General features: G+C 41.6%; 1 protein-coding gene across 4 annotated transcripts in view; it reads left to right on the top strand.

Moving 5' to 3' along the window:
• Positions 1-20,134, top strand: part of NAP1L1 (nucleosome assembly protein 1 like 1) — a 41,136-nt gene extending 21,002 nt beyond the window's left edge. For 2 of the 4 annotated variants that reach the window (XM_038756885.1, XM_038756888.1), the window contains exons 4-16: positions 657-745; positions 1,682-1,784; positions 2,915-3,056; positions 3,428-3,508; positions 5,281-5,409; positions 7,649-7,720; positions 8,848-8,987; positions 9,113-9,258; positions 9,392-9,411; positions 12,958-13,080; positions 14,317-14,349; positions 15,272-15,322; positions 17,293-20,134. In XM_038756885.1, coding sequence (XP_038612813.1) covers positions 657-745; positions 1,682-1,784; positions 2,915-3,056; positions 3,428-3,508; positions 5,281-5,409; positions 7,649-7,720; positions 8,848-8,987; positions 9,113-9,258; positions 9,392-9,411; positions 12,958-13,080; positions 14,317-14,349; positions 15,272-15,322; positions 17,293-17,328 — 1,165 coding nt within the window. In that variant the 3' untranslated portion in view covers positions 17,329-20,134. The remainder of the gene's footprint in view (positions 1-656; positions 746-1,681; positions 1,785-2,914; positions 3,057-3,427; positions 3,509-5,280; positions 5,410-7,648; positions 7,721-8,847; positions 8,988-9,112; positions 9,259-9,391; positions 9,412-12,957; positions 13,081-14,316; positions 14,350-15,271; positions 15,323-17,292) is intronic. The other 2 variants (XM_038756886.1, XM_038756887.1) reach the window with 2 other exon arrangements.
• The last annotated feature ends 5,867 nt before the right edge of the window (positions 20,135-26,001 follow it).

Raw genomic sequence — 26,001 nt, 5'->3', positions numbered from 1 at the left:
ACTGGTAAAGCCTGCTGATTTGTTTTTTTTTTTTCTGAAAGCATTTTGTGGATCTGTTTGTTGCTCTCTAGCCAAACAGACGCTACTTTGTTCATGTGCTCATCATCATCACAGTTACAGTGTCGAATCAGCCACCTTGCCTTGTCTCCCTGCCTGTCTTCCGGTCTCTCCCCAACTTCAGTCCATACTCCGTTCTTTGTCTCCTCCTCCTCCTCCTCCAACATCCCCTTCTCCACCTCCTCCTTCTCCTGCTACCAGAGGGCAAGATAGGGTTTCCTTTGATACCAAGAAATGGGTCAGATTGGCTGTGCTGCCCACCTACCCCCATGGAGTTGACATCTTATGATTTCAAGATCAAATAGTAGTGTGAATATATACCAATAAATGGGTTTTGAATTGGATGGCTTTTTAGGCGTTCCTGTATAAATTGCTGTTCAGAGGGCTATTTGTCATCACCAAAAATGCACCAGAAAGCACCTGGGCCTCACAATAGAAATCTTTGCCACAAAGAGAACTAATAACCATGGTAACTCATACAGTCCCACTTATCACCTACTGGTTTAACAAATGTGATTTAATAAGGAAGGGATTTGGGGGAAGCTTTTCCTTGGTCAGTAGTACATTGAATTTGGTGTGATATTTGTGAAATATTACAGCAAAGAGCAGACTGAACTTGATCAACAAGATATGGAGGATGTTGAAGATGTGGAAGAGGAAGAAGCAGGTGAAGATGCAAACAGTAAAGGTAAACAGATAGAAGTTGGACCTATATTAGTTGACCAGAGTGGAATATGTTGAAAGCATTACTAATCTGTGTTTTTTCAAATGGTGTAAAACAAAAAAACCCTCTGGTTTAGGGCCCAGGGTTGAGTGATTAAATCCAGACCGGTGGCTTAGCTCTCACTTTTTTAGCCAAATGAAACTTACTGCGCATCAGAAGATTAATCCTTTTCATGGTTGCTTTATATTCCATTAGATCCTTATCTTAGATGAACCTTCTCAACTTCCTTTTTCGTTTTTCTCTGTAGTCCCCCAAAGCTACCTTTTCCATCTGATTTGGAAATCCTTGTTGACAGCTTTGAGGAGCGTGTTTGGTTTCATGGCAGACATTGGGCTGGATGGAGTCCTGAAACTGTCAATAAGGAGTTTTCATGGCTCCTTGCAGTTCTGAAAATTCACCATTATCACACTTGGATTCTCAGGCTCAGCTTCTACCAAGTTACTGCCAACAACTCTTGTGGGGTTAGAGATCTTAGTTGGGAGAAAGCTTGAAAACTCACCAAATGTCCCAAATTCCTATGGAAAGACTCATCGCCCCCATCAACATCCCATTGTCTTCTTTACCCTGTCTCCCAACGTGCCAAGTATCTTCAGGCCAAAATGGCCAAACTCATCCCGGCCCCTTTTCTCACTCTGGGATACGTTCGCTTTGCCGGTGCACCACACTGGTAGTTGGGAGAGCAGACTGCTCTAGGTGCCCACACTTCTAGAGCGCTAGAGCAGCAGCGTCCTGGGAGCGATGGACACACCAGGCATCTGGCTCTGCCTGCTTCCATTTCCGTTTTGGGTCTCCTGCTCAATTACTTTGTAGCCTAGCACAGATTCCATTGTGACTAAATTTGTCTACAGGTCTGTGTTCTGCTCCTCTCATAAGTATCTATCTTATCTCCTGGCTGTTTAGCTCGTCAACTGACTGTTCAGATGATGCAAAATCCTCAGATTCTTGCAGCGCTTCAGGAGAGACTCGATGGCCTTGTAGGAACATCAACAGGTTACATAGAAAGGTATAGCTCAGCCAGTTACCAGATTTACCGTTCCAACGAAGAGTCACAGGCGTCCTCGAGTTCCCGTGGACTTGACCCGAAGAGCCTGCTGGGTTTGAAGAGGCTGCTCTTAGATCTTAGTAAATCTTATGCTTTAGACCATGTACGGGCTACTTGCCATTGAGAACACCTAAATCCTTGGTAAAACTTTAATCTATCCGTCAGTGGTATTTATTGAGCGTTGGCTGTGTGCGGAGCACTGAACTAAACGCCTGGGAGAGTAATAATAATTATGGTACTTGTTAAATGCTCACCATATTGCCAAGTACTGTTCTAAGCACTGGAGTAGGTACAAGTGATTCAGGTTAGACAAAAGCCCTCTCCCACATGGGGCTTACAGTCTTATCTCCATTTCACAGATGAGGTAACTGAGGCCCAGGGAAGTTAAGTGACTTACCCAAGGTCACATAGCAGGCAAGTGGTGGAGCTGGGATTAGAATCCAGGTCTTTCTGACTCCCAGACATGTGATCTATCAACGAAGCCAAGCTGCTGCTCAGTGAAAGTGCAACAGTTGGTAGACACTTCCCTTCCCACAAGGAGCTTAAAGCCTAGAGTGAGGGAGGCATTTATGTAAACAAATTTATGTGTATCAATCAATCAATGGTATTTGAATGCTTACTATGTGCAGTGCACTATACTAAACACTTGGGAGATTACAACAGAGGTAGTAGAGATGCTCCCTGCCTATAACGAGTTTGCAGTCTAGAGGGGGAATGTGGGCTGAGGGAGGGGTGAATAAAGGGTGCAAATCCAAATGCAAGGGCAACACATTCTGCTTCCTCTTGCAGAACTAGAGTTTAACTCACGATTTTTCATTATGGATTTTAATTCAACATACATTTTTAAAACATGAATGCGCCCTTGAATTTTAATTTTGGAGGGATGATGAGTCTTGTTCTTTGCATACTATTGTTGATTCGAAAGAAATCTTTTAACTTGTTCTCTCACCTCCCTGTAATTCTGGCTCAGTTTATTTTTATCAACTATTTAGCACTAGTGATTCAGGTTGTGAGGAGGAAGAGAAGTAGTTTTTAAGAAAGAATGACTTTCTACTTATGGAACATTAGTAACGTGGTTCGTTCTCTTTCAGCTTGCCTAAAGTAGTTAAGCGACGTGTTAACGCCCTCAAAAACCTTCAAGTTAAATGTGCCCAGGTAGAAGCCAAGTTCTATGAGGAAGTTCATGAGCTGGAAAGAAAGTATGCTGCCCTATACCAGCCCTTATTTGATAAGGTAATACGTTTACTGTTGACCCTTTGTAGAATCCTGGAAAGCTGAAAGAAGACATTGGGGTCGTTTCCTAAGGAAGAACGTCTTTCCTAGAGAATTTGATTCCTTTGTCCTCATCAGAATCAGGAGATGGGTGGTGCCTGGAGGTCTTTTGCTGAAGTGTTTATTTTTTAAGGAAGAATTGTCCCCTCTAGGGTTAAAATGAGAAGTGAAGCATTTGGTAAGTAGTCCCACAATTTGGATAAACATTTAATTAGTCCAGTGATAGGTGGGGAAACAGTGCTAACCAATTGAAGAGGGGATTTTATTCTTCAAATCTGGTGCTACCGAATACATTTTTCTTGTGTGTTAACATACTTAATGGTTCATTGTAGAGAAGTGAAATCATCAATGCTATTTATGAACCAACAGAGGAAGAATGTGAATGGAAAGCAGATGATGAAGAAGAAATTTCAGTGAGTACCTTCACTTTCTTTTATATAGTATCACCTTTAAACCTCAAGTGACTGACATGTTTAAGCATTCATTCATTCAGCCAGTTGTATTTATTGAGCGCTTACTGTGTGCAGAGCACTGTACTAAGCGCTTGAGAAGTACAAGTTGGCAACATATAGAGATGGTCCCTACCCAACAGCGGGCTCACAGTCTAGAAGGGGGAGACAGACAACAAAACAAGACATATTAACAAAATAAAATAAATAGAATAAATACATACAAATGAAATAGAGTAATAAGTACGTACAACCATATACATATATACAGGTGCTGTGGGGAGGGGAAGGAGGTAAAGCGAGGGGGAGGAGGGGGCTCAGTCTGGGAAGGCTTCTGGAGGTGGTGAGCTCTCAGTAGTTTACCAAGTATAGTAAGTAGAATTGGGTAGAATCTGAGGGGGGTTTTCATGGTAGTTAAATCCTTACTATGTGTCAAGTACTGCTCTAAGTACTGGGGTAGACATAAGGTAGTTAGAGTCCCTGTCCCACAGGACTATTTTGTACTTAATCGTTTAATAATAATTATGGTATTTACAAGTGCTTTCAATGTGCCAAGCACTGTTGCCAACTTGTACTTCCCAAGCGCTTAGTAAGTGCTCTGCACACAGTAAGTGCTCAATAAATACGATTGAATGAATGTTCTAAGCACTGGAGTAGATAATCAGGTTGTTCCACGTGGGGCTCACAGTCTTAATCCCCATTTTACAGATGAGGCAACTGAGGCACAGAGAAGTGAAGTGACTTGCCCAAGGTCACACAGCAAAGTGGCAGAGCCAGAGTTAGAATCCATGTCCTCTGCCTCCCAAGCTCATGCTCTTTCCAGTAAGCCACGTTGCTTCTCTTAGCAAAATGTTGTGTACGCTGGTTTTGCGTGATTACTATTAACTTGATTTCTGCTCCCTATTGGATTGGCAGTAGGAGGATGAACAGGTATTGAATCCCCATTTTGCAGTTGAGGAAACTGAGACATCAAGAAATTCAGTGACTTGCCTAAGGCTGCACAGCAGGCAAGTGGCAGAGCTGGGAGTAGAACCCATCCCCCAGGCCTGTGTTTTACTAAGCCGTGTCATTTTTGAATAGTAGCATGGCTTAGTGAAAAGAGCATGGGCTTAAGAGTCAGAGGTCGTGGGTTCACCACTTGTCAGCTGTGTGACTTTGGGCAAGTCACTTAACTTCTCTGTGCCTCAGTTACCTCATCTGCAAATTGGGGATTAAGACTGTGATCCCCACCTGATAACCGTGTTTCTCTCCCAGCGCTTACAACAGTACATGGCACATAGTAAGCACTTAACAAATGCCGGTATTATTGCTACTACTATTTATTTTTGTGGAAGAAGTACGGAATACCCATTATTCAAATTTAAATGTTTGTATTTTCTGAGGTGGTCATTTTCAGAATGTCTGCACATGTTCAGCAGTCAATAGTGTGATCTGGAATCTTGGAAGCAGTAGAAGGAGCATTCTGAGATTAAAAGGAATAACTGTAGGCGACATGAAAGCATCGGAAATGATAATACTGTGGAGTTGTTTCTTTAGAGGTTCTGAAAGTGAAAACCTGGTTTCATTCTTCCTCTTTTATTATGGGACAATATGGTGACTCTGAATGAAACTTAGGACGGATAAATCCCCTGTGAGCCTCTCCATACATAAAGCACTTCTACATAATATCATTCTAATTGGTTAGTACAATTTGAACCCTTAAGGTCTAGAAAGAGTAATGCTTCTATTTTATCAAGGAGGAAATGAAAGAAAAGGCAAAGCTCGAAGAAGAAAAAAAGGATGAAGAAAAAGAAGATCCCAAAGGAATTCCTGAATTTTGGCTGACCGTTTTTAAGAATGTTGATTTGCTCAGTGATATGGTCCAGGTAAGAGAGCTAATGCCCGAGTAACAAAATATGAGATGGTATATTAATCTTAGTGATCCACACTAATTCAGAGGTCCTGTTATGGAGGATGATCTGCCTAAAGAGGGTCCCAGCTCCACCAATTGTCAGCTGTGTGACTTTGGGTAAATCACTTAACTTCTCTGTACCTCAGTTCCCTCATCTGTAAAATGGGGATTAAGACTGTGAGCCCTATGTGGGACAACCTGATCACCTTGTATCCCCTCCAGTGTTTAGAACAGTGCTTTGCACATAGTAAGTGCTGAACAAATACCATCATTATTATTATTAAATGATCACAGACATAAGAAAATATGTATGCTACTCGGTCTTGATGGTTACTAAGATCGAGGTCCCTTCCTTGGCCATGTGACCCAGAGAAAGTTCCCTGGGGCACCTGAAAGGGCTGTTTTGTCAATCATTCAATCGTATTTATTGAGCGCTTACTGTGTGCAGAGCACTGTACTAAGCACTTGGGAAGTACAAGTTGGCAACATATACAGTCCCTACCCAACAGTGGGTTCACAGTCTAGAAACGGGACACAGAACAAAACCAAACATATTAACAAAATAAAATAAATAGAATGGATATGTACAAGTAAAATAAATAGAGTAATAAATATGTACAAGCATATAAACATGTATACAGGTGCTGTGGGGAAGGGAAGGAGGCAAGATGGGGGGGATGGAGAGGGGGGCAAGGGGGAGAGGAAGGAGGGGACTCAGTCTGGGAAGGCCTCCTGGAGGAGGTGAGCTCTCAGTAGGGCCTTGAAGGGAGCAAGAGAGCTAGCTTGGCGGATGTCGGGAGGGAGGGCATTCCAGGCCAGGGGGATGACGTGGGCCGGGGGTTGACGGCGGGACAGGCGAGAACGAGGCACGGTGAGGAGATTAGTGGCAGAGGAGCTAATGGTGCAGGCTGGGCTGTAGAAGGAGAGAAGGGAGATGAGGTAGGAGGGGGCGAGGTGATGGACAGCCTTGAAGTTTTACTGTGCCCACCCAGACTTGGATGAAGGAAAAAGCCCAAAGCCACGTGTGGTGGTGGAGAGCCAGCCCTGGAGCCTGTGTGGGAATCTTGTGAGGGGGAACTCCCAAGAGCTCAAATAGTACTGAGAAGTTGGAAATCCCAAGAAGCGTTATGGCCGGGTGGGTAGGAAAACAGTACTGAATTTAAGAGGGCAGTCAAGGAGTTTGTTCTATCTCCCATATCACAGGGAAGATATGTATAGCAGAAACTGTAGACGGTTTGTTTGTTTTGAATGGTACCTATTTGATACCCTTGTTTTTTCACCAACAGCTTCATTAATTGATTCTGAATAATTACTCCAACTCATTTCTTGCCATTTGATCTGGACTTAAACAGCCAAAATGTTATATGTCATTCAAGTCACGATTTCTAATGGTGGCAGAAACTTTGGGCTTTTAGGTTGGTTTATGCACATGTTAATTTTGTTAAAATAGGATTATGACAAATTGCCAAGTGGTTAATGAAGGGAATGAGTCTTACTGCCTTCTCACCTTTTTGACAGAGGTGGAAAAAAAAACAACCAGTGAGTGGAAGAGAGGAAAAAGCTGTGAGGAAGAGGTTGCTACTACATATGCTTGGCTCTGCTGAGTAACAGGAGTTGGGTCATCTTATCTTCCTGGTGCAAAAAAGAGTAGGGTTTTATACAGAGGAGTGAGTTTAGCTGTCTGTAATGAGAAGGAAAGTACCTAGGCTTCTAAGAAGACTGTTGGTCTGGGTGCTCTTAATCTTCTTACTCTTCCCCCTAGATTGTAAACTCCTTGGGCAGGGATCGAATCTAATTATTTCTGTGTGCTTTCTTAATAATGTAGTAGAGAGTTGTGTACACTGAAGACACTCAATAGTAATTGATTTGATTTCTGCTTCCTACTGAACAGGCAGTAATGGGTAAATTTTGCCTGTTGTCAGAAACATTTAAATGGCATCTGTTGGAATTGCATTTTGAAAATGCTTTTAAATTTAGATTTCTTTACTGAGTAATGCACGTTTTTCCTTCAAGAGCTGCATTTTTGGCTGTTTATGATCCTGCAATATCCGAGCAAGATAACGGTATTTGTGTGAGACCCTTTTTAAGTGCAGGTGTTAGAGTAGATACAAATTGAGCAATTTAGAGAGAGAGAGCACTGTCCTGAATGGCTGTTTTTATAAATTTTTCTCTAACTTGAACCAAATAGCTGTTGTTAACTTTTTTTTTTAAAGGAACATGATGAACCTATTCTGAAGCATTTAAAGGATATTAAAGTGAAGTTCTCTGAAGTTGGCCAGCCTATGGTAAATCGAGTTTTCAATGTAGCCCATCTTGTACTTTGGTTGTTTTTCTAAAATTTTAAGCTACTTTTCAAGTAAACTGTTGTTCACCCCCCTTTTGTAGATAATATTTATTGGAGAGAGAAAATTACCATGATTTAAATGTTTGTGCTACTCTCGATTCATTTGTTCAGTTCCGTATTTTGTCATGTAAAAGATACTGTGGCAAAATTAATGCACCCTAATTTCCTCTCCCCCCCCCCTTGAATAGCCTGGAACAGAAGTGTGAGATCTTCCTTTGAGTTTAGGGAGCTCTGAGGGAAGAAGGAAGGATGAAGAGGAATGAAAGGAGAGAGAAAGTGATTTAAAAAAGGGACCAAGATTCTCTTTTCCCCTCCATCATCCCTCACCTCGCTGGGCATGTGCCTCATCCCCTGCCTCAACTGCCATGGGAAGACACGCCCCACGAACCCACCCAGCTCTCACCATCCTTGGGGCAGGATCCGCAGGCCTGGTTCTGCTGATCATGGCCCTGGATCCTGATCTGACAGTGGCTACCTCCACTACTGCTCTAGGACTTCAAGTCTTGACCCTTGTCCCATCCCCCATATCCCATGAGATGCAATCTCATCCTCTTCCTCCTTCCCTCAGGGAACAAGAGTGGGAGCCGCCATCTTAGCTGCACCTCTGGTCCTAGTGGCCAGTGCCACTAGAGAGTCCAGTTGTTTTAAGGTTGTGCTTTAGCTTTTCAGTTTGCTATGTACTGACAGCAGTATTGTAGCATGTTTAAATTGATGTTGATGTACCTAAAACTTTTCACAGAACTATTTAGCCCATTTATTTAAAGCTTAACAGAATCACAGAGACTTAAGTATTTTTGTTCTGCATGGTGAAAATCAGAAATGAAAACGTATTGTGGTCAAGTGAATACGAACCTGTGTTTAGTTGCTATAAGTGGGAGAGTATTGGACACCTAGAGGTTCTTCAGAAATCTGGGAACTAAGGAAGGTTTTTCAGCTCCTTTGGAGCTCCTAGGAAAATTGACCACACAACATTCCTAATGCTTATTCATTTCTACTGAATTTGGGGGTTTAATTTTAGAAACTTAACTTGGATATTGTTGCAAATAATCTTAATCTTTGCAATTTTAGAGTTTTATATTAGAATTTCACTTCGAATCAAATGAATATTTCACAAATGAAGTTTTGGCAAAGACATATAGACTGAGATCAGAACCCGATGATTCTGATCCTTTCTCCTTTGATGGACCAGAAATAATGGGTTGCACAGGGTAAGTGTCGTCCTTAAAAAAAATATTATGTGGCTATAATTTAAAGTTGAGTTTCCTAATACAATAAAAAAGGTAGAATCCTGTGTACTGACATATAGATGAAACTTATTTCCTTATTTCTGAAGGTGCCAGATAGATTGGAAAAAAGGAAAGAATGTCACCTTGAAAACAATTAAAAAGAAGCAGAAACACAAGGGCCGAGGAACTGTTCGAACTGTAACCAAAACAGTTTCCAATGATTCCTTCTTCAACTTCTTTTGTCCGCCTGAAGGTGAATAGTGTTTCAGTAGAGGGCAGGGAACCTGGTGTTTTTATTGACATTTAAAAAAAATCAACTTATGTCTCACTCTGTTTTTTTTCCCCCTCTCCCCATCACTCTCTCCCCCACCCTTTCCCTCTTGCAGTTCCTGAAAGTGGAGACCTGGTAAGTTGAGTGGTAGTTTTCTTTGTCACATTAATCCTAAGATAATGGTTTTGAGGTCATCATTGGGAAGACATGCATGTTTGATTAAGTTGGGATGTATGGAGAAGCTTCATGCTCTTTGGTTAAGTATGCATTTACTGCTCGGTATTATGGGATTTAGATTCCTCACAGAGGTGATTGCATTGTGTATGGTTGTATTGTGTCCTAGTGGTAAATTAAAAATTATACTTTAAATCCCTCCTCCCCACTGGCCCAGACCTTGCCCATCCTCTCTATCTCCTCTGTCCCTTCTGCTCCAATTTTTTGTGATGAGACTTCTGTCCTAGCAGTAGTTACTGCTGAAGACCCAGCCGCTGCCACCACATTCAATCATTCAGTCGTATTTATTGAGCGCTTACTGTGTGCAGAGCACTGTACTAAGCGCTTGGGAAGTACAAGTTGGCAACTTACAGAGACGGTTCCTACCCAACAACGGGCTGTTACCCTTCTTCCTTGTTCCAGCCCTAGCTATCAATAACAAGCCAGCTCTCTTGTAACTAATGGTCAGAAATGTTAAAAAAAAGACGTACTAGAGTTTTTGTCTTGAACAAGCTGTAAGACTGCTTTGTCTTCTGCCTTTTTGAATTTCACCCGAATTGATAGGTGCCCTATGTTGTCACTTGTTTCTGAACCATCATCCCTTATTTCTCATTGAGACTGTTGTTAGCGTGATTTTTGGATAACATGGGGATTTGCTGGACTGCAACCCTTGTATTGTAGGTCTGTAAATATGGAAATCCATCTGGCTGCCTGCCTGCTGGTGTTTTTAAGTAGATGATGTTTTGAGGGGGTGCTGCAGGGGATAGCAAATTGCCAATGAGTCCATCAGTTCATTCATTCATTCAGCTGTATTGAGCGCTTACTGTGTGCAGAGCACTGTATTAAGCGCTTTGGAGAGTACGATAAAACAACATTCTCTGCCCACAACTAGCTTACAGTCTTTGATGTTGCAAAGTATAGTAATGTGATGTGATAGTTGGTTTAAAGAAGTTGTAGCATTCATTTTCCCAATCAGAAGGTAGTCATTTGTATCCATGTACAATAGAGGTGGGGTTTTCTTTTGTAATGGTGCACATTCTGAGTAAATATTAAATCAGGTAGATCCGTTGGATTATGTTGTGGGAGTTCTCAACCTGAAGTGATGTTGGCCAGAAGCAATTTTATAAACTATTGCTTAGTTGGACTAAGGGCAAATGAGGTTAAAATCTAGCCTTTTTCAATCCTGGTCTGCATTGTAAACTGCCCTCTCAAAGGTCACCAATGACCTCCTGCTTGCCAAATCCAACGGCTCCTACTCTATCCTAATCCTCCTCCACCTCTCACCCCCTTCTCCTCAACACGCTATCTAATCTTAGCTTCACAGACTCTATCCTCTCCTGGTTCTCCTTATCTCACCGGCTGTTCATTCTCAGTCTGCTTTGCAGGCTTCTCCTCCTCCTCCCATCCCCTTACTGTAGGGGTTCCTCAAGGGTCAGTTCTTTGGTCCCCTTCTGTTCTCTATCTACACTCACTCCCTTGGTGAACTCATTCGCTCCCACGGCTTCAACTATCATCTCTACGCTGATGACACCCAAATCTACATCTCTGCCCCTTCTCTCTGTCCCTCCCTTCAGACTCGTGTCTCCTCCTGCCTTCAAGACATCTCCATCTGGTTGTCTGCCCGCCATCCGAAACTCAGTATGTCCAAGACTGAACTCCTTATCTTCCCTCCCAAACCCTACCCTCTCCCTGACTTTCCCATCACTGTTGATGGCACTACCATCCTTCCCATCTCACAAGCCCACAATCTTGGTGTCATCCTCGACTCCGCTCTCTCGTTCACCCTTCACATCCAAGCTGTCACCAAAACCTGCCGGTCTCACCTCCGCAACATTGCCAAGATCTGCCCTTTCCTCTCCATCCAAACCGCCACCCTGCTCGTTCACCTGTATATATGTATATATGTTTGTACATATTTATTACTCTATTTATTTTACTTGTACATATCTATTCTATTTATTTTATTTTGTTAATATGTTTGGTTTTGTTCTCTGTCTCCCCCTTCTAGACTGTGAGCCCACTGTTGGGTAGGGACTGTCTCTATATGTTGCCAACTTGTACTTCCCAAGCACTTAGTACAGTGCTCTGCACACAGTAAGCGCTTAATAAATACGATTGATTGATTGATTGATTCAATCTCTCACCCTATCCCAACTGGATTACTGCATCAGCCTCCTCTCTGATCTCCCATCCTCCTGTCTCTTCCCACTTCAATCTATACTTCATGCTGCTGCCTGGATCATCTTTGTGCAGAAACACTCTGGGCATGTTACTCCCCTTCTCAAAAATCTCCAGTGGCTACCAGTCAACCTACACATCAGGCAGAAACTCTTCACTCTTGGCTTCAAGGCTATCCATCACCTCGCCCCCTCCTACCTCACCTCCCTTCTCTCCTACAACCCAGCCTGCACCCTCCACTCCTCTGCCACCAACCTCCTCACTGTACCTCATTCTTGCCTGTCCCAGTCAACCCCCAGCCCACGTCCTCCCCCTGGCCTGGAATGCCCTCCCTCCGCACATCCGCCAAGCTGGCTCTCTTCCTCCCTTCAAAGCCCTAATGAGAGCTCACCTCCTTCAGGCTTTCCCAGACTGAGCCCCTTCTTTCCTCTTCCCCTCCCCACAGCACTTGTATATACGTTTGTACAGATTTATTACTCTATTTATTTTACTTGTACATATTTACTGTTCTATTTATTTTGTTAATGATGTGCATTTAGCTTTACTTCTATTTATTCTGATGACTTGACACCTGTCCACATGTTTTGTTTTGTTGTCTGTCTCCCCCTTCTAGACTGTGAGCCTGTTATTGGGTAGGGACCGTCTCTATACGTTGCCAACTTGTACTTCCCAAGTGCTTAGTACAGTGCTCTGCACACAGTAAGTGCTCAGTAAATACGATTGAATGAATGAATTGTAAGGTGTTGCTTGTGTGTCTCCTTGTTGAGATGTCCATGAGAAGAGGAAGATACTTAGGTAAGATTGGGAACTCTATTTTATGGGCAGAGAACCTGTCGGCTAATTCTGTTGTATTATACTCTCCCAGGCACTTAGAACAGTGCTCTGTAGATAGTAAATGCAATTGATTGATTTATTCTGGATGATGTTTCTTACTGCACTTCTGATGCCAGTATGGCCTAGTGGAAAGAGAATGGGCCTGAGTGTCAGAAGACCTGGGTTCTAATCCTGGATCCTCCACTTGCCTGCTCTGTGACCCTTGGGTAATTCACTTAAATTTCTGTGTCTTAGTTACCTCATTGGCAAAGATGGGGATTCAGGACATGTTCTCCCTCCTACTTAAACTGTGAGCCCCTTTAGGGGGCCTGAGTACTGTATATCTACCTTTCAGGTACTTTACCCCTGACATGGCTGACTTCCATTGGTGTACTGTTTTATGAAGCAATTGCATAACTGAGTTATTCTTATGTTTTATGTGTTTTTCTTTACTTATTAAGTACTGTCATCTTATAGGATGATGATGCCGAAGCTATCCTTGCTGCAGATTTTGAAATTGGTCACTTTTTACGTGAGCGTATAGTTCCACGATCAGTATTATACTTCACAGGAGAAGCTATTGAAGATGATGATGATGATGTAAGTTGACTTGTATTCCTAAAGACATAGTTGTGATGTTTAAGGCTTTTTGGTGAACTGCAGTTCCTAGCTTTTAACCTGAGAGTTTGGAATCTGTACAGGTTCTCTCCTTTCAGGAGTAATTGGGGACAAATTTTAGGTCATTTTCTAAAATTTCTTTTGATCCAAATCCATTTGGTATGCTTTAATTGTAGTAGAGCTGGTCAGTAGAGTTAAGGCTATAAAATTCCTGAAATGTAAAATTGTTATGTATTCACATCAATTGGAATAAACTGGTGAATTCAAACCTTATTTTGTTAGTTGATTTAGTTGTGAAACTGAACTATGATCCAGTTTTGTATTGTACCAATCAGTAGAATGTATTGAACCCCTAATGTGACAAAGCAGTCTACTGAGCTCATGGGAGAGTACAATAAAATAGGTAATGTGATCTCTGCCACAAGGTGTTTACAGTTTAATGGGGAAGATACACACATAGTTTATAGTTAGCCAGACATGATTAAATCCATATGTTCGAAATTACAATATAAAAATGGCCGGCAGAAGGAGGAGCAATCCATATTTATTGAGTACTTACTGTGCGGAGCACTGTACAAAGTGCTTGGGAGAGTACAATGTAACACTAGAATGAGACTCTAACTTGAGAAGGAAAATAAATCATGGACATCTTCCTGAAAGGGGTGGAGGTCCAGAAGGTCTTTGAGAATGGGAAGGGCTGTGGTATTTGTTACTATGTGCTAAATACTGTCCTTAGTTCTGGGGTAGCTTCTTGAAAATCAGGTCAGACACAGTCCCTTCCCGACATGGGGCTCACATTTGAAGGGGGAGGGAATTCCAAGCACTAGGAGGAATTTGATGAGTTAAAAATGAGGCAGACCGAGAAGGTCATTTTGTGGGGAACAGAGAGTGCCACCTGGAATATAATTGAGTATGAGAGTGGATAGGTAAGAGGGCATAAACTGAAGCCAACGGTTAGGAGATCCTCTTAGGTGCAGAGGGGAACAGAACCATTGAAGGAATGTCTTGTAACAGATGGCTACTTGTGACATTTGCTATCATTTTTGAATGTCCTTTAACGATATGATTGTTCCTTATTTATTGCCTTATTTAAAATTAGGATCATTAGCCCAGTCATTTAACAAGCGTTTGTGACACATTTACTTTGTACGGTTCAAGAAGCTACGGAGTAAATGACAGTTGATTGTGGCCATAAAACATTACTTTTCTCTCTTTCAGTATGATGAAGAAGGTGAAGAAGCAGATGATGAGGTACTTTTTGGCAAATGGCTGTGTTAAATCTGAATATTTTAAATTTGGCCCATGTCTTTTAAATGAAGGGCTGGAATCTTTGGTGGAGTACGTGTTATTTTGCTCATCTTGAAAATACGGCTTGTTTGGTGAAGAGAATTTGAAACAGAAAATTGGGTAAAATGCAGAGATTGGTTGCGGGGTGGGGTGGAGGTGTGGGGGTGTGTGTGGGTGTGTACACGTACATGTATGTATGCATGCACATATGATTCAGTTAATAGAGGCTGGGCTGCTCCTCTTAATTATTTTGCGTTTAGTTCCCACCTGGTAGATGGGAGTGACTGATAAAAGGGAAGGAGTACCCTGAGCACTGGGGTACCTTCCAGTTACTTGCCTTGCCACTTCCATGGATCTGTACCCTATGGCTCACTTGTAGAACCACCAACCCACAATCCACCAGATGCTTGGGCAGGGGAAGGCGGGTGGGGTCGGGGGGCGGTGCACAACTCTTTGTGTGCCAGTTTTGATTTCTTCCTTTCTTGGTGGGCTGTTACACAAGGAGTCTTTTTCCCAAGGTTCACATGTTTCACAATGGGCTGTGTTAAAATGATGTCATTAGACTGTCCCAAACTAGTCAGTAATGTTTCTTGAGTGCCTTCTGTGTGCAAAGTATTTTGGTATTAAGTATTTGGGAGACCATAGTAGGAGCAAAAGAAAATTCCTGTTCTCAAGGAGCTTATAATCTACCTCAAAAACTTTCGTAAACACTCATATATGGAAAGTTTCATTTTAAAAGTGATTCAATAACATAGTCATAGAAGCTTTACAAAATAAAGTGCTTTTCATGTTCATGGTACTTTGTTAGCAATGTTCTTTGACATTTATTTTAAGGAATTTCTTTTGTCTACTTTCTATGGCTAAATTTTAACCTTCTGTAATAAAGGAAGGGGAAGAAGAAGCAGACGAAGAAAATGATCCAGATTATGACCCGAAGGTGAGCGATATTAATGGTAACTTTCTGATGTGTGGAAAAATTTGGCACCTTCAACACCTTCTTCGTAGGAGTACTTAAAGTTGAGCTGTTGCCCAGAGTCGTGTTTTCAAAGTGCAATAATAGATTAATCTTGAAGCAGCGTGGCTCAGTGGAAAGAGCACGGGCTTGGGAGCCAGAGGTCATGGGTTCTAATTCATTCAATTCATTCAATCGTATTTATTGAGCACTTACTGTGTGCAGAGCACTGTACTAAGCGCTTGGGAAGTACCAATTGGCAACATAGAGACGGTCCCTACCCAACAGCGGGCTCACAGTCTAGAAGGGGGAGACAGACAACAAAACAAAACATATAAATAGAATAAATATGTACAAGTAAAATAATTAGAGTAATAAATATGTACAAACATATATACAGATGCTATGGGGAGGGGGAGAGGAAGGAGGGGGCTCAGTCTGGGAAGGCCTCCTGGAGGAGGTGAGCTCTCAGTAGGGCTTTGAGGCTGGACTGGACAGTGTCCAAATCGAGAACACCTAGGGACAGTCCCTACCCAACAACGGGCTCACAGGCTATGGTGGACGCGGGTGTGAGGCCTGCAGCAGGTGTGTGTGTGTGTGTGTGTGTGTGTGTGTGTGTGTGTGTGTGTGTGTGTGTGTGTGTCTCTCTCTCTCTCTCTCCCCCTCCCTCCCTCCCTCCCCCCCTCCCTCTCTCCCCTCCCCTCTCTCCGCCCCCCCCCCCCGCCCAAATGTTGTCCCCTGCTCTGTCCAGGCTCCGGCCACGGTTCCGGTGGTGGCTTGGGGCCAGAAGGCCGAGGCGGCCACCTGAGGGGTGGGCTTCGGCCCGGGGCCACTCCCCTTGGAGCTCTAATCCTGTCTCCACCACTTGTCAGCTGTGTGACCTTGGGCAAGTCACTTAACTTCTCTGGGCCTCAGTTATATCATCTGTAAAATGGGGGTGAAGACTGTGAGCCCCAAGTGGGACAACCTGATCACCTTGTATCTCCCCCACCCAGCGCTTAGAACAGTGCAAAGCACTGAAGCACATAGTAAACAGTAAACAAGTATCACAACTATTAATTATTGGATTCTTCCTGTCCACCCATCCACCTCTGCATCAAAAAAAAAACTCCTTACCATAGGCTTTAAAGCACTTGAACACTTTACCTCTTCATATCTTACCTCACTGTGTTGTCCTACAATCTCTGATGCCTCCCTACTCGTTTTACCATGATTGTGTCTATCATACCTTGGATCCCTCACCCAAATCCCCTGCCTCTGGCCTGGAGCCCCTCCCCTCCCCACACCCCTTAATATCTGACATGATCACTTTCCCTTAATTAAAAGCCTTATTAAAATCACATCTCCAAGAGGCCTTCTCCAACAAAGCCTTCATTTCCTCTTCTCCCTTTCACTTGGATTTGTACCCTTTATTTGTACCCTCAGCCCCACAGCACTTAGGTACATATCTAGTTTATTTTAATGTCTGTCTCCCCTTCTAGACTAAGCTTCTTGTGAGCGGAGTTCATGTCTGCCAACTCTCCTACATTATACTCTCCCAAGGGCTTAGCAAAGTGCTGTCAACGCTCAATAAATACCATTGATTGATTAAAGGAGCTTGTAGTCTGTTGGCTCCCAGTGGTATTGACAACACTTGGACTATTACACATCATTTCATGAAGAAAACCAAAAGTAGGGTGCAAGCCCCTTTCATAAATCGTCCTTTGTTTATTACATCATTTAAGTATGTTAATCACTGTGATATAACAATAGATTTGTTATATATTTATCACACCTTTCCAAAAATAGTAAGGTAAATCCATTCACAGTGATGAAGCTGTGATAGCCAAGTTGGTTGTCCATATTCTCAACAAAAGTTGTAGAAATACTTGATGTGAAAGAGTGAAATATTTATAAGTTTGCCAAAGAATTCCTAAAAGGGATACTAACTGTTATTTTTGTGTTCTCCTTAACAGAAAGATCAAAACCCAGCAGAGTGTAAGCAGCAGTGAAGCAGTGTGTCTGTGGCCTTGAGGATAACCTGCACTGTAATAGCCTAAACACAACTATTAGTTACTTACAGCCTTATGTTTTGTAATTTCTTGGTAGAATCAAGTAAACAATTTTTGTTAAAAATGAAATTGAACGTATAGGAACCAGTTCAAAACATAGATTCATTCTACCTAGCATTTTAATAGTTTGATTTTCTGCCAGATACGTAGAATGCAGTAAACCCCTAAAGCATGAATACATTCATTCATTGCTGCATAGTTTGGTTCTTGTGATGTCTTTTGTCACGTAGCTATTAGATTGCAGCCGTGGAAATGATCAGAACTGTCAACTGAGACCAATATTTGTTTAGAAAAAATCCTCTCCTAAGGAACCAACCAAAGTATTTTTTTTTCCAGCCCAGTAGTTTGAATGGGTTTGTCTGCTTGCACTGGCTGTGCCTTCATTACTTTGTTATAGAAATGCAGTGACTTGTACTAACTTGGAGACAATTTTTGGATTTGACTACTTGAGAAGAAACTAGTATACGGTTAAGAATTTCCAGTAAGACCACATCTAACATTCATAACTGTCTACTTGTTTATGGTATAGGCTTCTGTATTATGTGACATAGTGTTCTACAAAAAAGCCCAGTCCATCATATTAAGGATATTGTTTACCACTGGGGTGTGAATAAAAACCTAGTATTTTCAGACATTAGCCTCATCTTATTGTACGATGTCTACGGAACTCTGTTATTTTAAGGTCTTTCCTTTGGGATGGCACACGTTAGCCTTCACTGGAAGTGGTCAGTTCGGCATCACCTGGAGAAGCCATTTCCAAGTTTTAAAAATGGCCACCTACTAAGTAACTTAAATGCCAAGCACTATTTTGTTTCTCAAAGGATGACCATGTCTTGCTTTCACTTACTGAAATTAATTCTTAATGGCTGTGACCAATTTTCTGTGTCACCTGGAAGACAGTCTGATTTTGGAAGGCAGTTCTGCATCTACCAATAAAACGAGTGGCAGAAGGAAGAGACCGGAACCCTGAAATTATGCTTTCCTTTAGAAAATTAGAACATAATCTTCTGAAGAGAGTTATGGAAAGGCCAGAATCTCTGGGTTCTCTTGCTTAATGTGGGAACATGTGCATGTCATTTACCTGTACCTCTGCCTATCTGTTAAATGGGTAGTGCATTTTACTTACCTACCTCTCAGAAATGTTGAGGCTGATTAGGTTACATTACATAGTTCTTTCTCTTTGAGATGAAGGGTTTAGAAATTTGAACCCACTACACAGTGCATGTGCTAGTTGTATTTGGCAGCTTATTAAATAATCAGACTGGAAAACACTGACTTGTACCTCTTCTTAGCAGTGCACAAGGAACTATTTTCCAATGCCAGATTTTCCTGTGGCTCTTCCTCAGTGTCTCTGGAGACTAGTCTAAAGCTATCCATATTTCTTGCCAGACCTGGGTGAATATTTACCAGTACAAACGAGTTTTTAAATAAATGATTGAGATACTAGATCCTTTTTTCTTTAATTTGGAAGAACAGAGCCACACTAAAAATACCTCAGGCTACTTACTGTTTATGTCTTGTTGATGTACTTCAAGCTCATAGCTTATCCTGCAGTCAATTCTTAAGATGGGAAGCAGTTCGACTCTTGCTCTTAAAGCAAGGAGTTATAATGCTTTACTTTACATAGTCCCGTGATCTTGGAGAGTGAGTCAAATTATTGGTATTTGCTTCATGCCATCCATTTGCTGTTTGAGATAATTTAGTAGGACTTCTGGAAATCCCTAACTGCTTGGACTGAAGTAGTGTATAGTTTTGCTATGGGAAGGTGTTTATTTTAAAATTTTCTGTCTCTCTTTCTACCCCCTTTTGTCGTTCCTCCCCCATCACTTTTCTGTGAAGTTAATTGTATTCCATTAAGTTGGACTACTGGGTCTCTGCATTTTTCTGAATACTGTGTTCTTTCACTGTTCCTGTTTCGTTTCTGCTATGCCATTCTTGCCCTTAGCTCTAGAAAATTAGCTGTTTCCTTTAAAAAGGGGCAAACCTTGCAGTAGAATCCTTTATCTTTAGCTCTAAATGAAGATAATGGTGAAGTGTTCAGTGGGTACTCTAGGGGCACTAAAAATCATTTAAACTTCCAGTGTTTACATAACTGCTGCTTATAGGAGACTTATGAAATGGGGCTTTTCTTGATTCAAAATGGACAGTGAGCAAAACTTGTAAGTAGAGCTTTTGAGCTATGACTGGCGGAAACATTCCCAAAACACTCACTTAGGTAAAATATTAAAACATTTAATATGCAAGTATTTCATGCCTTTTCTTTTGAACTCTGGTATCAAGACCTAATTAATGGTTGATGTTGCCTTTATGTTCATTTTTTAGGCCAATAGAACATATACTTTAAGCAAAGTTGGAGCTTCTTAATTTGGTGTGGGAATGTGTACATAATTGCAAACTAGTCTGAATGACTACAAATAGGTGTGGGACAGGTATTTTTGGTTCAGAAAAAGATGTATTTGAGGGAAAAGACAATATACCATATATTTGCCAATTGACAAGCATTGCAGATTTCCAGATTCTCATTCCTGCTGAAATAATTTAACAATATGCAGTCCTGCTACAATACTGATTTTGATATATTTTCTAGTTAAAGGTAATGTGTTACTTTAGAACATTGTCTAGAACAGTGTTCTTCCCTCAGTTGGTAAACTAGACCCTATTAAGGGAAGTCGATCTTAAATGCATATTGGTAATTTTGTACCCTGATTGAAGCATCCAGTTATTAAAATTTACACTGGGAAAAAGACAAGGACTTGGCCTTGCATTCTTGATTGGAAAATTCTAGTGTGCCAGGAAAACACTGTCTTGTGGCTTTCCATACTTAACAAATGTGTGTTTGATCTTAAGAGTCTTCAGAAATGGGCTTTGATTTTATGACAATTCCAAATTTCATCTGAAGCTGTAGTCCCGTGTTTACTCTTTTATCACTAAGGCATAAATTTACATCTTACTAATAGAACAACTCAAGCAGGTAGCGTTTTAATTTGAGGAAGTCTTTGGACCTTTGTAAATTGTAGCTGGTTAAAGGCAGATTAGTAATTCAGAGTCATGAACCAAAACCTGGTCACCTGGGTTGTTTTTAATTGCCTGGAGATCCTAAGCATTGTTTCAGGTTGGTAAAGGTAGGTTTTTTGATTATTCACCCAACAAAAATTTTCATCTGCCCAAGGATATTCAGTTCACCTACACATTTTTTTCTGTCAACACAGGTCTTCCTCTTGGTCCTAATTAGTACTAATTTGCAGTACTGTACAAATATGCCTGGTTTCCTCTTTGTATTGACTTTTTATTCTCGTTCTAATCTGCCAAATAATCTTTTGGACTGATGATTCCTTGAATAACTCGAGCTAACATTTTTTCATGGGAAAAATTGTGCGTGCTGGCCACATTCAGCAATGGCCTAGCTTCCTGCCACTTTGAATGTCAGAAGACTTGAACTGAGCAGCAACTTGCCCAAGCAGTGGCAGGTGAAATCCGTAATGTGTGCGGCACTTGGAGCAATTTATTTGCCTCATCTTTTGGGTTTGCTCTACAATTGTCAGCCTGTGAAACCAGGTTGGGTAGACCAAACTCAAGCAGATTCAGGGGATGTTTTTCAACTCACCTTCCATTATTGAAGAAAGAGGCCCTTCCAACAAGCCAAAGCACTGGTCCCAACCCTTGAAGAATTTACCACAGCAGCCAGCACCATGAAAAATGGCATGATCCCTGGATTTGACGGCCCTCTAGATTTCCAAATGAGCCTTGATGCTTTTTTGTTTCTCTGACATCTCCCCCAGTAATGCCACTAAAATGCAGTTATAGTTAACTTAAGCAGTGTAGTAGTGCACAGAATAATTCAGACATAAAACGCATCTGAGATACCTCCCAAAGTGAACAGATTCACTTGATGCATTGTGTCATTCATTCAGTCATATTTGAGTGCTTACTGTGTGCAGAGCACTGTACTAAGGATCAGACAATGAAGTTCATATTAGTGTCGATCATACTGTGAGTAGGATGTTCAGGAAATTACATTGAAGGCATAATGAACATCTGTGAGTTGTCATTCAGGCTTGGGGAGTTAGGGTGGACTAGAGGGATTCAAAGCTTAGATAAACTCGATGTCCTGGGTGGGCTGAGAGAAATAATCCAAGTGATCCAGATAGAGCAGAGAAGTAATGGCCAAAGGAGGAAACAACACCCCTCAGCAAGAACGGTAGTCAAGGAACATGAACCGAATCACATTCTGGTATGGCCCAGTTTTTGAGTTGGAGCATGCAAAAATATGACTGGTGAAATGTAAAAAAGCAGTGGAAGAGTGGGCAGGCAAAAAGCTTGGACCACACACAACTGCTGCCATCCATCAGTGGTATTTATTGAGTTCTCACTGTGCAGAACAGTACTAAGCGCTTAGTGCAGTACTTAGCACTTAGCAAATGCCATCATTACAGTATAACAGAATTAGGTACAATACAACAGAATTAGTAAACAGGTTTTCTGTCCATAACCAGTTTAAACTCTAGAACGGGAGACACATTAAGCAGCATGGCCTAATGGATAGAGGACGGGCCTGGGAGTCAGAAGGCCATGGGTTCTAATCGCAGCTCTGCCACTTTGCTGTGTGACCATGGGCAAGTCATTTAACTTCTCTTTGCCTCAGTAACCTCATCTGTAGGATGGGGATTAAGACAGCCCTATGCGGGGTAGGGACTATACAACCTGATTTGCTTGTATCCCCCCCAGCGCTTGGTACAGTGCCTGGCACATAGTAAGCGCTTAACAAATAAAAGTGCTGTGGGATTGGCGATGGGAAGAATATCTAATTTCCAGACTCCAAAGACATTCAGCCTGAAAAATATGTGAGTGGCACATGGTAAAATCTTGTTAACATTTTAAATTTCCAAATAATATTAATCATACTGTAAATCGGAGTAACTGACATGCCTTTTGAGTTACAAAAAGTATGTGCTTAATACAGTGTTTTGCTCACAGTAAGTGTTCAATGAATTCAATTGTATTTATTGAGCGCTAACTGCAAAGCACTACTAAGCTTGAGTGAAAGAGTCAGAGATGACAAGTTTCCAGAGTTTAGTATTGGTCATTGGTGAGGTTTAGGAGATTAAGTCTCTGATGGGCTAGTTTTAAAACATGAGCACAGGCCCTGGGAGTCGTAAGGAACTTGGCCACTAGTCTGCTGTGTGTTGTGACCTTGGGCAAGTCACTTCCCTTTTGTGCCACATCTATAAATTGGGGATTTAGACTGAGCCCTATGTGGGACAGTGACTATGCCCAACTTGATTAACTTGCTTCTGCCCCAGCGCTTAGTACAATACCTGGAACATAGTAAGCGATTAAAAAATGCCATTAAAAAAAGTTTAGTGCCTGCAGCATATGTCTAGAATTCCAACGTCTTTCACCATCAGTAGCACCTCTCAGGGACCCATTATGTGCAGAGCACTGCACTAATCACTTGGGAGAATACAAAACCGAAGACCTGCTCCCTGAGTCCAGCAGGCTAGACAAACACTTAAATTGAGCCAAGGGGAGTAATTGGGTATAATAGGTAGTTAAGGGACGAAATTTGGGAAAGATGAGAGGTGATTGCTCAGGGAAGGCCTGGGGGAGATGTGGTCTTAGAAGCTTTGAAGATGGGGAGAGCTGTAGTCTTGGGGAAGGCAGGAGAGGCAAATATATGAGCTATGGTGAGTAGGTTTCCCTGAGGAGCAGACGGCAAGACTGGGAGGTGTGGCCAAGTAGGAGGGAGAGAACTGATAACAGTTCTGTGAAGCAATGGTTTGAGAACCTTCTGCTTCATCAGAAGGGGAATGGCAACTTTCAGAAGTTATTGAGGAATGGAGAAACGTATGGATTATGGAAAGCAAATTATAGAGACTAGGAGATGAGTGAAGGCTGATGCAGTAGATGTTTTTGTGACTTTCCCAATGTGATCTCTTCAGGTGCTTCTCACGTGTATTTTTTGACAGCTAGTTTGTCATGTTTAATTTTTGTCTGCCAACATGCTGGCCATTGGACCAATGTGATGCCATCTGTCTTAGGATAATAAATGGTATTTATTGAGCACTTACTGTGTACAGAAGATTGTACTAAGTGTTGTACAGTACAACAGGGTTGGTATAGGCATATTATCTGCCCACACGGAGTTTACAGTCTAGAGTGGAGCCAGACATTAAGATAAAACTTGGGTATCTAGAAAGTGCTGTGGAGCTGAGGGTGGAGTACATAGCACATGATTAAAGGGTACAGATCCGAGGACACAGAAGGGGAGGGAGTAGGAAAAATGAGGGGTTAGTCCAAGAAGGCCTCTTGGAAGAGATGTGATTATAATGAGGCTTTGAAGGTGGGGAAAGTGTATATAGGACTGGAGGGAGTTCCAGGCCAGAGGGGGAATGTATCTGTGGTAAGGTAGACAAGATTGAGATACAGTGAGTAGGTTGTGGGAGGATTCATTCATTCAATTATTCGGTTATTGTGTACTAAGCGCTTGGGAGAGTACAATATAACAATGAACAGATACATTCCCAACCCACAGTGAGCTTAGAGGGGGAGACAGACCATACTCCTCCTCAGCTTGCATCTTTTCACGTTTATTTGAATGAAGAAGCTTATTCTGCCACAGCAACCTTTTCCCTTTTATTTTTTAAAGGTGCTTAGAGACCAGCTGCTCCTCCCTTCTCTTTCTTCCAACCCATTTTGTCCTCTTCTGATTTTTCCAGCAGGCAACCTTCATCCACACCAAACTTTTTTGCCAGCATCTGTAGCTTTATTGTTTTCTCATTTTCAAAATTTGTAGTGCTACCCCTTTTTTGCTGCGCTGAAGAAATTAATAGGCTCCCAAGGGACTTGTTAAGGAAGGAGTGGGCATGTGCTTAAATAAAACTAGTACTCCCCATCACCCTAACTATGGCTCACACCACCTCGCTTTGCCCAGTTTTTCCTCATAAAGGGACAAAAAAAACCCCTATATACTCCCACATAATCTCTTAATGGTATTTGTCTTAGGCTCTAATAAAAATACTTGATGGATTCTGGATTTTTCAGGGACTGCTTTCCCTCCCCTCCCATTCCCCAACTGATCTTTTAGGGGGAGGGTTCACTTTTGAGTTGTTTTTGTTTTTTTTTTCCTTTTTGCTTACACTCCAGCTTGTTAATATGTGATAAATATTACATACCATACCACAGATTAACTGATAAACACATGTCAAGAGGGACACGGTTTTACAAAGCAGAGATGTTGGGAAATATATAACCAATCATGCTCTGCACACAGTAAGCTTGCAATAAGTACCTTTGAAGCAGTGGCAATAGCACCAAAGCACCAAACAATAAAAACGCCTTTATTTTCTTCAGTATGCTCTGGACAGTTGGAAAGCAAACGTCCTCAAGTCTCTTGCCCTGCGTAGTGGAAAAACAAGACTAGGAATCCAGGCTTAAGTCCCTGCTGCTGTTTGTCACATCTTAAGTTTCCCAACTGTAGAATGAGGATAAGAACCATGTTCTCCCTCCCTCCTGCATTGGGAGCCATGTGATTTCCTTGTAAGTTGCACTTTAGCATAGAGTAAGTGTTTAGTAAATGCATTTCATACCACTTTAAAAATACACCTCAAGTTGGGTTAAACTCGCTTCTTGCCCATCCAAAAAATTGACCACATTGATAGGGGACAGGGTCATGGCTGAGAGTAGCAGGAGCTTGGCATCCTGTGGGAGTCAGGATTAACCATTTCTGTGTGGAAGACTGATGGTTTTGAGTCTAATGGACCAGGAGGATACTAAAGAATGGTTAATTGAAAAAAACCATGAACAAAAAAGCAAACAACATGTGAAAGGCAAAAGAAAAATCCAGTCTATTCAAATAAATAATAATGATCGTATTTAAGCGCTTAAAGAACAACATTTGTGCATCTAGAGTTTGGGGGAAAACTGACATTATGCTATGAAAATATTTTTGATTTTCTCTGGGTTACAATTAATACTTCCAGTGAAAATCAGTGAGAATTGACTCTCCTCATCCTCAAAGCAAATGTGTTCCTTACAAATCCTCTTGGTTTTTCCACTGTTCGATTATTTACAATTTGAGTCTTTTATTGGTTCTACGACTTCCAGGAAGAAAATTGACAGGCCTATGATTTCCTGGGTGAAATACCTGGTGTTTAAAAAAAAATAGATATTTTGCTCTTTTCCTAGGAGCTTCATATTTTTATTTGAATTACAATTCAATTCAATCATATTTATTGAGCGCTTACTGTGTGCAAAGCACTGTACTAAGCACTTGGGAAGAGTACAAGACATTTCTCACATTACTGGTCTTTTACGAGATCTCCATAGCTTTTGGCTTCCTACAAGTCTGTGAATGAGGTTCAGTGAGCCAGGCACTTTATATCAGCTTTCATTTAGGACATCATTCACTAGTTATTACCATGTTCTCTTGAATCCTGAATTCTGGTGTTAAAGGGTTCGCCTTCTGAAATGTTTATGCCCACTCCCTCCATTAGATTGTAAATCCCTCAATGGCAGATAATGTTCGTCTTTTAACTCTGCATTCCTAAGCTTAGTTAAAAGTCAGTCTGAAAAATAGTATTCAGAGTCCCTATGCAAAGTAGGGCTCAGAATACT

Source organism: Tachyglossus aculeatus, chromosome 14, assembly GCF_015852505.1.
Source record: "Tachyglossus aculeatus isolate mTacAcu1 chromosome 14, mTacAcu1.pri, whole genome shotgun sequence".
Taxonomy (NCBI): domain Eukaryota; kingdom Metazoa; phylum Chordata; class Mammalia; order Monotremata; family Tachyglossidae; genus Tachyglossus; species Tachyglossus aculeatus.
Note: the sequence above shows the minus strand (reverse complement) of the source record. Positions and strands in the feature narration are given on the sequence as shown.